Source organism: Penicillium odoratum (assembly GCF_028828045.1).
Source record: "Penicillium odoratum strain IBT 22623 chromosome Unknown utg000003l_segment0_segment0, whole genome shotgun sequence".
NCBI lineage: Eukaryota > Fungi > Ascomycota > Eurotiomycetes > Eurotiales > Aspergillaceae > Penicillium > Penicillium odoratum.
Window position 1 is genome coordinate 2476861 of NW_026643145.1, and position 11057 is coordinate 2487917.

The 11057-nt window shown below is 47.3% G+C and overlaps 4 protein-coding genes across 4 annotated transcripts; 3 read left to right on the top strand and 1 right to left on the bottom strand.

Moving 5' to 3' along the window:
* Positions 1-1134: 1134 nt before the first annotated feature.
* N7520_004167 (alpha-amylase) lies at positions 1135-3207 on the top strand (the record flags this gene model as incomplete). The annotated part of the gene is made up of 8 exons (XM_057138102.1): positions 1135-1438; positions 1498-1601; positions 1651-1806; positions 1855-1963; positions 2021-2183; positions 2231-2396; positions 2453-2504; positions 2564-3207. The coding sequence occupies 8 exons, from the start codon at positions 1135-1137 to the stop codon at positions 3205-3207; spliced, it is 1698 nt and encodes a 565-aa protein (XP_056998567.1).
* An 862-nt stretch (positions 3208-4069) lies between these two features.
* Positions 4070-4939, top strand: N7520_004168 (GPI anchored serine-threonine rich family protein; the record flags this gene model as incomplete). Its single annotated transcript, XM_057138103.1, has 2 exons — positions 4070-4329; positions 4396-4939. The coding sequence occupies 2 exons, from the start codon at positions 4070-4072 to the stop codon at positions 4937-4939; spliced, it is 804 nt and encodes a 267-aa protein (XP_056998568.1).
* A 2029-nt stretch (positions 4940-6968) lies between these two features.
* Positions 6969-9718, top strand: N7520_004169 (putative GTPase activating protein (Evi5); the record flags this gene model as incomplete). The annotated part of the gene is made up of 2 exons (XM_057138104.1): positions 6969-8305; positions 8359-9718. The coding sequence occupies 2 exons, from the start codon at positions 6969-6971 to the stop codon at positions 9716-9718; spliced, it is 2697 nt and encodes an 898-aa protein (XP_056998569.1).
* Positions 9719-10218: 500 nt separating this feature from the next.
* On the bottom strand, positions 10219-10901 carry N7520_004170 (uncharacterized protein; the record flags this gene model as incomplete). Its single annotated transcript, XM_057138105.1, has 4 exons — positions 10219-10326; positions 10377-10496; positions 10549-10665; positions 10719-10901. 4 exons carry the CDS (start codon positions 10899-10901, stop codon positions 10219-10221), a joined length of 528 nt encoding a protein of 175 aa, XP_056998570.1.
* Between the last annotated feature and the right edge of the window lie 156 nt (positions 10902-11057).

An 11057-nucleotide genomic window follows, 5' to 3' on the forward strand; every position in this document is an offset into this window, starting at 1 on the left:
CCATGTGGAGCTGCCCAGGCTAATGCAATAATTGATTCTGAACGCGAGCAAATGGACCGCACCAATCATTGTTTCGTAAATCAGCATAGACGCAAGAATCAGGCGTTACTAGTAACTGCCGAAGACCCGAGCCAGCCCTGCTGTACAGCCTCAATCCACAAGTATCTCTATCACGATAAGCGATTGGTTCTAATTTTGGATGATGGATCTCAAGCCGACATATACGGAGGGATATTTGGTACATGCATATGTTCGGGTATCTAGATCAGGTTCCAGGCCCAAGTCGAATCATTTCATGTCTCATAAAATGGAGCAATCTGACGTGCATCCGTATAGAACCTTCGGATAAATCCACAAGTCTTCCAAGACGAGTCATTCCGGAAGAGGATCATCGATCCCAAAAGTGTAAATTATGCTAGATCGGGTATCCCGCCTCAAAGAAGATAGGACACGTCATACCTGATAGAGGTTAGACCTATAAGAAACGTTGGGAAGTGGATAGATACGATGATAACGCTGTGGCTTGTTGGTGCATATCGTTCCTGTTTCGTATTGATTTTTGCTTTTGCCCACGGCCATTCCGTTCCTGCTAGGGCTGAGGTAAGGCGTGAGTTGATAGTCGGCAATTTATGCACTTTGTACTTGGCTTGGCTTGGCTGAAGTTGTGAATATTTTGCTGTCAAACCATCAAATAGTCCGGGAAGGCCGAGCTTTTCCTTATCTCAACCCACTAATGCTTTCCAGACCGACATGGAACAAAGTCCAGCTGTCATATTTGACTCCATGTGGACCCGATCATACAATGATCGTCAACTAGGCTAGCGGAGCCGAGTCGCTAGTAAACCCACAACGGCCCGTCTTTGGAAGCCATCGATAATCGGTTGGGGTTGGGGACGAGTTGGGTCGCGGGCTGCCGATCGGGCCGAAGGGGAATCAATACATCCAATGACGACAGATCATTATACAGGTATGTATTACAAATACAATGTAATACACATCTGTAACTGTAAATCATTTGAATTATTTCAAACATGGAATGTTTCATGAAGCATATATGTGGCAATTAAGTCAAGTGCCCTCAATTCTTTTCCTGTGTCTGACTTCATACGTCATTTGCTCCTACTTCGACCTGTCATGCAAATGCCACCGACAATGGGGTGGAAGGTTTTGATTCTCGGACTTTTAACATCTCGTATTGCTCATGCAGCTTCACGAGATCAATGGATTGGGCGGTCAATCTACCAGGTGGTCACCGATCGCTTCGCTCGATCCGATAACTCAACTACTGCTTCCTGTAATGCAGGACTGGGGAAGTATTGTGGTGGAAGTTTGCAGGGCATCATAAACAAGCTGGATTATATTCAGGAACTCGGGTTCGATGCAGTTTGGATCTCTCCAGTGCAAAGCCAGGAGCCAGAACGAACCGCAGATCTCTCAGGTATGGTCATCTCGACTCTCAACAAATTGAGAACTAGGTGGACGATTGATGAATGATAGCATACCATGGATATTGGCCAAACGACCTGTACTCGATCAATCCCCATTTTGGCACTTCCGATGACCTTCAAACGTTATCCGCAGCGTTGCACGCCCGTGGCATGGTAAGTCTCCGGCTGCCATGTCAACTCACGAAACTGACATCAAAATAAGTACTTGATGCTGGACATTGTCGTTGGTGACATGGCCTGGGCCGGAAATGCCTCCACTGTCGACTACAGCACGTTCAATCCATTCAATGATCAGAAGTATTTTCACGATTACAAGCTACTTTCTGAGGATCCCGCAAATGAAACCTGTGTTCTGGATGTAAGTCTGTCATCGGTGGTTATGAGAGCATTGCTAAGTCTTCATCAGTGCTGGATGGGAGACAACACTGTATCGCTTCCAGATCTGCGAAATGAGGATCAGGATGTTCAGCAGATGCTGGGCACCTGGGTTTCGCAGCTGATTTCGAACTACTCCGGTATGTCTCTACGTTTTCTATCTCTCTAACAGACTTAATGACAATCATCTTTTGTAGTTGATGGTTTGCGAATCGACAGTGTCTTGAATATCGCCCCCGCCTTCTTCACCAATTTCGGCAATTCAGCGGGCGTGTTCACTATGGGCGAAGGAGCCACAAAAGACGCATCCGGTTACTGTTCTCTGCAGCCCAAGATAAGCGGGCTTCTAAATTATCCGTTGTGAGTAGCTCATCAAAATGAACAAAGGGCTTATTGACAATTTTTAGGTATTATATCCTCTCAGATGCCTTCAACACGACGAATGGGGACCTGAACACAATCATACAGTCTATCGACTACATAAAGACACATTGCAAGGACGTTACTTCGTTGGGAGTGTTCACATCGAATCAGGATGTCCCTCGCTTCGGCTCTTATACGTCAGACATATCGGTAAGTTGAATGTCGAAATTTTGTCGGCACGTATTGACTTTGTCACTCCTGATTAGCTGGCTCGCAACATTCTCACAACCAGTATGCTCGCTGACGGTATCCCTATTCGTATGTTGCGGCCTCAAAAATGGAAACGAAAGCCAAAGACACTAATCAGAACAACACAGTCTACTACGGGGAAGAACAGCACCTGTCAGGTGGGTTCAACCCTGTCAACCGGGAGGCCCTATGGCTTACCAAATACTCAATGAACTCGACCTCCCTACCTTTGCTGGTCCAGTCGTTGAATCGTATACGATCATATGCGAGCGGCGACGGAGAAAAGTCCACGGTGGCCCCGAAGTTGGGGAGTGACTATTTGTCGTACCTCTCATTACCAATCTACAACTCAACAAACATTTTGGCCATGCGCAAGGGATTTACCGGTAACCAGGTTGTGAGTGTGGTGTCCAACCTGGGAGCCAAGCCAGCCGCCAAAGCCACCACTAAAATCACGCTTGGCTCCGACGGCACGGGATTTTCATCTGTACAAAATGTGACTGAGATCTTTTCCTGCAAAACATACTTGACTGATCAAAGCGGAAATATCCATGTGGACCTCAGCTCGGATGGAGGGCCTCGGGTGTACTATCCTACTGAAAGCCTGAACCGCAGCACTAATATTTGTGGAAATCACGCCATTGGTCAATCATCGACAGCCTCGTCAACAAAGACTTCCACCGGCGCTGGGATTTCTTTGTTAGGCTTGTTGTGGGAGACGAGAACATTGATCTTCACGGCCGCATTGGCTTTGTCCTACATCTCCATCTAATTCTGTAGAGTCTAGACTGCCATTACTTGTGTTTTGATCCTGTTTCCTGTACGCTGCGTTTGTTTTCGATGGTTTCTCCAGTGATTTTACTATAGACGAGATACTCCATACACTTAATTCTATTGCTTTTATGTTACATCTTGTGCATCAAAAAGGACGATAGGAGGAAGACAGTTCTTGAGTCACTAGCAAATTCATACTTGGAGCAGAATTCCGACAGTCGCTTCTAATCATTGGGCACAACACGATAAGACGGCATACATACTCTACCCGCTCATTGGTGAATGTTACCAGTCATAACCGGTATTGATTCACGGGTGTAAGTAAAAATACAATATCGTGACAACAGATTTCTCATTATGATAACCTCGATTTCCGAGCCTTGTCAGTATACTTCGGATGTACTGCTTCTCACCGCTAACCTAGCGCTGACATGATCGTAGCCATTGGTTGTAAAATCAACTCTTCATCAGCAAGGGTCGCAGATCACAATGTGTCTATTGATTGGAAAGATAAGGTGCAATTCTGATTTCGGACCCAACACAACAGGGCGGGTCGCTGATGCAGGGCAGCAGCAGGGGTGTTCCTGCTAGTTATCCTACGTGGACAACAGAATGGCCTTTAGTCTCTCCACAAGAGGCTCCGCTTATGTTAGAGATCATATTCGGCTCCTATGCAAGGTATGGATCTCGTATTCTCAATGCACTCGGCTTCGGCTGAAAGTTATCGATTTCTGTATACAGATCTTTCATTTGGTTGCCGGTCTATCGACCAAATAATGTATAAGTATAGTCTTTTCCTACGGGACAGTGGGACATTCTTCTCAACACACTCTGGTAATTCCTTAATCTCATCATTCAAAATGCGTTACTCATTCACTATCACCGCCCTGAGCCTCCTCTCATCGGCTTTCGCAATCACCATCACCACTCCATCATCAGGCACGGTGTGGGATTTCTCCACTGCCAAAACCATCAAATTCACTAGCGTTTCTAGTGATCCTTCGGTGATCAGTATCATCCTTCGAACTCAAGATGGCTCCTACCAGATCAAATTGGCGGATAACGTCAAAACCTCCGACGGCGAATACACGACCCAGCCTGACCCTAGCGTTTCCAACGGGTATGTAGAAGATAGAGCTGGATGAACAGAAAAGAAAAACACTAATAACACTTTGTCCTGGCTTAGAGATGACTATGAGATCGAGATAATCGATTCTGCTGGCGAACTCGCCGTCAGTGACATTTTCACTGTCGAAAAGGGCGCTTCGGATGACGGTACCACCACCCTGACCACCTCTTCTTCCACCTCTTCTTCCACCTCTTCTTCCACCTCTTCTTCCACCTCTTCTTCCACCCCCACTACCACCGCCTCCCCCAATTCTTCTTCTTCTTCTTCGTCTTATTCTTCTTCTTCCACGACCAGTGTGACCACTTCTACCTTGGTCACCTCCACCCTTATATCCTCAGCGTCTGCAACGCCCACGTCTTTGACTAGTTCTTTGACTTCCTCAGGCATGATACAACTCCAGACACAATTACAAGACGATTTTACTAATACACTTATCTATATCACAGACTCGACCACCTCTTCCTCTTCCACCTCTTCCTCAACGACCACGTCTTCCACTTCTTCCGCCAGTTCATCTTCTGGTGCTGCGTCGTCTCAGTTGAGCGCTCCTAAGGGTGCCATGGCTCTACTCGGTGCTGCTTTCGCGCTCTTTTACGTCTAGATCATGTTCATTGTGCAATATTGTGGCTGAAATGTGTATACAATTGCCTTTCGGATTATTAGAATCAAGAAACTATTAATTTCTCTTATTGAAAGCTTGTGTCGGGAAGAAGCGATAGTGTATAGACTAGTACGGCATAATATAATTTGAAGAGGGTTATATCTATATGCTAAATTCAGATGTCGACTTGGGTAATCCTGCTAATTTGCAGAGGCTAGTTAAATAGCTCGGTCGGACGCTTAAGTCCGAATCATGTACAGGCATAGCCACCTTACCTAGCTTACTCGGCTCTATTAGTTCCTCCTGTTCCATCTCTTCTTCCTAGTGAATGAATCATGTAACCATATCATACATGCGGCTAGGAGATGAACACCTAGGAACAATTCTATAATGTTTGAATATGCTGTTTAGGTCTGCTGTGAAATCAGAAGAGTAGCCAGCTTCCTCCAAAAACTCGCGAGTCCGTCAAATTACTCCAGCCAGAGACTTAGTGCCTATTAGGGTATTTGCTTGATCTTTATGTCTTTATCGAAATCTGAAGCTTTTTATCTTCACATCATTTCAGATGCTGTTTTCCTCCCTATGTGGGTTGACCCGGGGATGTATCCAGTCTTTTCTCATTGTAGACGGAGTTTTTCCTTGTTATATTATCGCGTCTGATGAAGAAGTACATTTGCTCTATGTAAAAATATAAACCTTAATCGAGTGCTAGCTAGAGAAGCAGCTTAGTAAATGAAAGAATTTCAATGTTGAATGAGATCATGAGTGAGCTCACATGATGTGGACATATATTCAAGACTCATAAGTACAGGATGTATTTTTTTTTAAAAAAAAGCCAAAAAATTTGATAATACTACGTTATCCTAACATTTCAATTGAATGGTCTTAACCATCTTCTTTACGCCTGGCAGAAACATTTGAATGACAAAATATCTTAGGGGCAAGAGTGCAGCTCAAAAATCGTCAACGCACTAACCATCACAAAATACATGGCTTCACAGATCAGTGCGGATTGGTCACATATATATAGTACACTTGACCGAAGAACAACACTGAGTCTGAGCCCATTCTGATATCTACTGGTGAGCCAGAGCGTCCTTATAAAGCGGCGACTTCCCAGATAGGAAAGGCCCCACTATCTATATATGTGCATAATACCGTGTCATGTCTAACCAGTTAAGGTGAAACAACTCTGCCAGGGACGGTATTGAAATTTCAAACAAGGTCCATGCTGGTGATCCACTCACAGAGCGTGGGTAGAGCTTTTGACCAATGAAAAGACAGAATATATTACAATACATAAGACAATGTATCAAAATTACACTGCAGCCCCCTCAAATATTATGACCTGCAGGGAAAGTGCTCAGATCCAGAGAAGTCGGATTGTCTTTCATAACCTAAAGGAGGTTGGGGGTTAACTTCATTGAGAATATCGTCACAGGTGGCAAGCCAACATTCCAGAGCCCCATAATGGTGGGGGATCCACGGATCGAGGAGATCCATGGTACTACGATCGGGGGAGAAACGCGGACGCGTGAATATTGTATTTGTTATGGTTGTAAAACTGGAATTGACGTGAGGGGGGAGAAGCGCCACAAGTGTACCAAGATATCAGAGTATTTGATGATTAAAGGGACTTGACAAGATGCAACAACCATCAGACAGTCGGTGTATGAGATCGGCGGGGGGGCGAGACCTTTGAGGGGGGGAAAGAGTTAAAAAAGGGGAAGGCTAGTAAAATGGGTTTACTTCCCTCCTGAACCTCCCTTTTTCTTCCGCCCCAGTCCTGCCACTTTCTTGTACATAATTATTGTGCTATATGGTGCTGGTTCACCTCGAGGTACGTTCTGATCTGCTTCAGTTTATTTCACTTCCTACCGAAAACTCACTTCCCCCCGAACAGAAATGAAGCTGGTCTTGCATATCACGAGAATTATCTTTACCATCTAGCTATCACCCTGCCACCAGACTCTCCTGATCGCTTCCGGTGAACCTGTACGATATTCGAGGTTCTGATCCAATTGCCACCATGGCCGACTCCACTCCTACAACGCCTATCTCGCCCCATGGGCATGCTCTCAATCACGATTCGATGGTGACCGTTTCGCTGTCCGACATCCAATCCAGTTCCGAACACACCCAACCAGATTGGCGCACACTCGAGATTCCTCCCACACCGGTGGCGATGTCCCACCAGTCGGACGCCAACCGAAATGTCGCCGACTCATTCGGTCCCATGCTACGGGACACCGCACAGGCTAGCCAACGCCCCACAGACCCTTCGACCCCGACTTCCGCAGAACCTAGACATGTGGAGGAAGATATGGACCACGAGGTGGACTGGGTGAACCTGGACAAAACAGAGGAACAGGAGCCGCGCGGGGAGGGCTCTGATGACTCCACTGCGCTACTACTAGCTCGGCTGGAACAGGAGAACAATGCTTTGGCAACAGACCCCAAAGCTGGCTTAGCAAAATCCCCGAAAATTCAGACGCATCATCGCCAATCACGCTCCCAGTCACTGCACCAAATCAAGCGGTTGATCCGTGATCCAGCTCGGGCAGAGCTACGATACTCGCAACTTCCCCCTCCACCGATGACCGAGCTGGAATTTTGGGCGGCACTAGTCGCAGATTACCCGCAGACCGCCCAGCGCTTACCGACCTTAACCTCGAACAAGATCCAGGGAGGTGTGCCTCCGCCACTGAGAGGGGTGGTGTGGCCAAGTCTGGCTGGGGCTCGCGATCCGAGTCTTTTGAACGAGTTCCAACGGCTCTCGGGGGAAAGTAGTCCATATGATGGCCTGATAGGAAAGGATATCGGTCGCAGCTTTCCTAATGTGGAGATGTTTCGGGATCCCAATGGCGAGGGCCAGCAGATGTTGGCCCGGGTGTTGAGATGCTTCAGCCTGTACGATGCCCAGATCGGCTACTGCCAAGGCCTTGGATTCGTGGTTGGCCCATTGCTCATGCACATGTCGGACGCAGAAGCATTTTGCGTGCTTGTTCGTCTGATGGATCACTATAACCTCCGACAGTGCTACCTCCCAGATTTGTCAGGTCTTCACCTTCATGTTTACCAATTCCAGAACCTTTTGGCTAGACACCGACCAGTCTTGTTCGAGCACCTGGAGTCGCTGAATGTTGAACCGGTCTATGTATCGCAATGGTTTCTGTCGTTCTTTGCAGTGGCGTGTCCGTTGCCCATGCTTCTTCGAATCTATGATGTCATTTTCCTCGAGGGGGCTTGTGAGACCCTGATGCGCGTTGCTCTTTCTCTGATGCAGCGAAACGAGAAGAGAATATTGGCGTGTGCCGAGTTTGAGGATGTGATGCAATTCCTTCTATCGCGGAGTGTTTGGGACACGTAAGTTCACTGGGTAAACATTCGATTAGATAACAAATTAACCACCATTTTAGATACGCCTTCAATGCGGATGACCTTGTTAATGATTTTGTATCACTAACGTCCCTCGTCACCAAAGAGAGCCTGCAGGCGCTGGAAGCCAGTTACAATCAATCACAAGGTGTCCCAACAGGCATCTCATTTCCACAGATGCAGGCTACAGCATCCGGCTTTCTGGGACGTCTCTGGGCGGGCTCAAACAATCACAACTCCGTTAAATCGCTGAACCCTAACACCAGCCAGTCACGCCCACCCAGCACAATTCGACGTTCCACATCAAAACAAAGCCTAACATCAACACTCAACTCGGTCGAAAGCAACTCTGATGCTAGCACAGCCCCAACTGAATTATCCGCTGGTACAATGCTTGATGGTCACAAATCTCGAGTCAAATCCAACATGTCCGTCAACCAAAAGGATCGTGATCTCCACACCCAGATTGAAGACCTCTTGATGGCATTGGGTGATCTGCAACATCAACATGCGGACCTGATCCTGGAGTTGCAAAAAGAACGTGAAGAGCGTGAGGAGGACCACGCCATTGCTAAGGAGATGCTCAATCACCTACAGGGGCTCACCGATGAGCTACGACCCACCGAGCTTGTCTCCAAAGCTCAAGCCCGATACTCGAACGAACCCAAGCACACATCAATCCCTCAGACAAAACAGCAACTCCAGGATGACATGAATCGGTGGAAAAAAATGCACGAGGTGGAGGCTAGTCGTTGCATGGACCTCTCTCGACGCATGGATGACTATGAGAAAGAGAACACAATCCTCAAGGACCAGCTCCGTGAGGCTCGAGGCCGAATCCAAGATGGTTACCGGGATCGACAGCGCCTAGAACGGAAGAATCAAGAGCTACGCACCATCAATACGAATGCATCCGAGCCACGAACACCACCGGAGATTGTCTCTCCAGCCTCTGATACGAGCGAGAAGGCTTCCCCTCGAGGGCTTCGGGAGTTGAAGCTGGCCCGCAGTAACTCTCAGAAGAGCCCCGTTTACAACAAACGCTCCAGCAGCCTAGGCCTTCAAAAAGTCCTGTCTACTGAAAACAACAAACCTGCCCCTGAAGAAGCGTTACTCTTGGAACTTGTTGCCTCAAAGACCGCAGAAGCTGTGGCTAGGCAGGAACTCGAAGAGGCAAAGTGCAAACTGGAATCTTTACGCAAGATGATCAGTGCTCCTGCCGCCCATCCCGGTGCAAAGCTCGAGAACCGGCACTCTTTCATGGGGCGTGCTTCGAACAGGAATAGCATCAGCAAAGCCCCGACTGAGCCGATTAAGACTCCAAGTGCCTCGAACAATGCTGGCGGTGGCTTCTTCAGTGGATGGGGCCGACGAGCTGCACCAGGCCACGAAACCCCATAACTTTGTTCACGATGACTTTGTTGTTGTATGCCTTGAGTTCGGGTAACACTTTGTTTACTGTCTGCATTGTTTGTTTGTTTTGTGCTAAGCCCAGCCCTCCTTGATTTTGTCCCAAGCCTTTGTTATTTTTTGTACATAGAGATATCCCGAGCGTGTTTGTTACTCGTCAATATTATGTTCTTCCACCCATTACCACAAGCCTTCAAATTTAGTCAACCGGTAATTCACCAATCTTTTGTCCTTGTCTTACCTTGCCATTTTACCACCAAATGCAGACTTGACACTTTGTCGTGCTCTTCTCAAGTCAATGAAGTCAATATCTACAAGAGAAGTTTATCCAAATTGTGAACCAATTTAAGTCAAATTTCAAAGCAACGAACGCTATTCACGCAACCTAATATCCATAGTCCTAGTCCCACAAAATGCAATTCACTCATGTCAAAATCCTCTCCAGTAGTGCATAGCTCAAAAGCCACTTATGCCAGCCACCAGCATAGAAACTAGAAAGCGGCAACCACGCTGTTGATGTCAGACTCCAGCACCTTAAGCTCGGACTGCACGGAACCCCCACAGATGGGCATGTTGCTAACAACCGGGCGCAGGTAGTTCTGGGACTGGTCAGCATATTCCCCAAACGGACAGGCGTATGTAAACTTACGGTGGTTGCGGTCTCGAGATTGCTGATGGCAGCGTGAGCATTGATGCTGAGGATGTTGCCAGAGAGGAGGCTGGCCTTGCTACTGAGAGTCGAAACAAGAGCCTTGTCGGTGTTGATGAACTATTAATCCGTTAGCTGATTGTTCTTCTTGTTACAGAGCAGATACTGTTACCGATGTAGCAGCGTCACAAATATCCTGCTGGTCCTGAGCACTCAGGGTAAAATCGCAAGGGAGAACAATGCCGTTAAGGAGAGTGGAGAGATTGTCGGCGAATCCGGTAATGATGGCCTGGAGTGTTAGATTTCAATCGAATATTCCAGGTTGTGAAGGTTGTTTCTTACTGAAACGAGTGAGACGGCGGTGATGGCTCCAGAGAGGTTCGAGTTGAGATCAGAAACCTGCTTGGTTGCGCCATTGAGAGCGGCGACCACAGACTGGGAGCAGCTGGCCTGGCTGGAGGGAGCAGGGGCGGCAATAGCAGAAGCAGCGAAGAGAGCCGTGATGAAGGTGAGCTTGAACTGCATGGTGAATATTGATAATTGAAGATATGAGCTAATTAGCAATGTTTGGTTAGACAATTGAATGCAGTAAATTGAAGCTGAAGATGAACCTATTCGAACGAAACATATCAGAGGTCAGACGCGCTTTAATACCCTTGGGACTGTATACAGCAAGGTCTT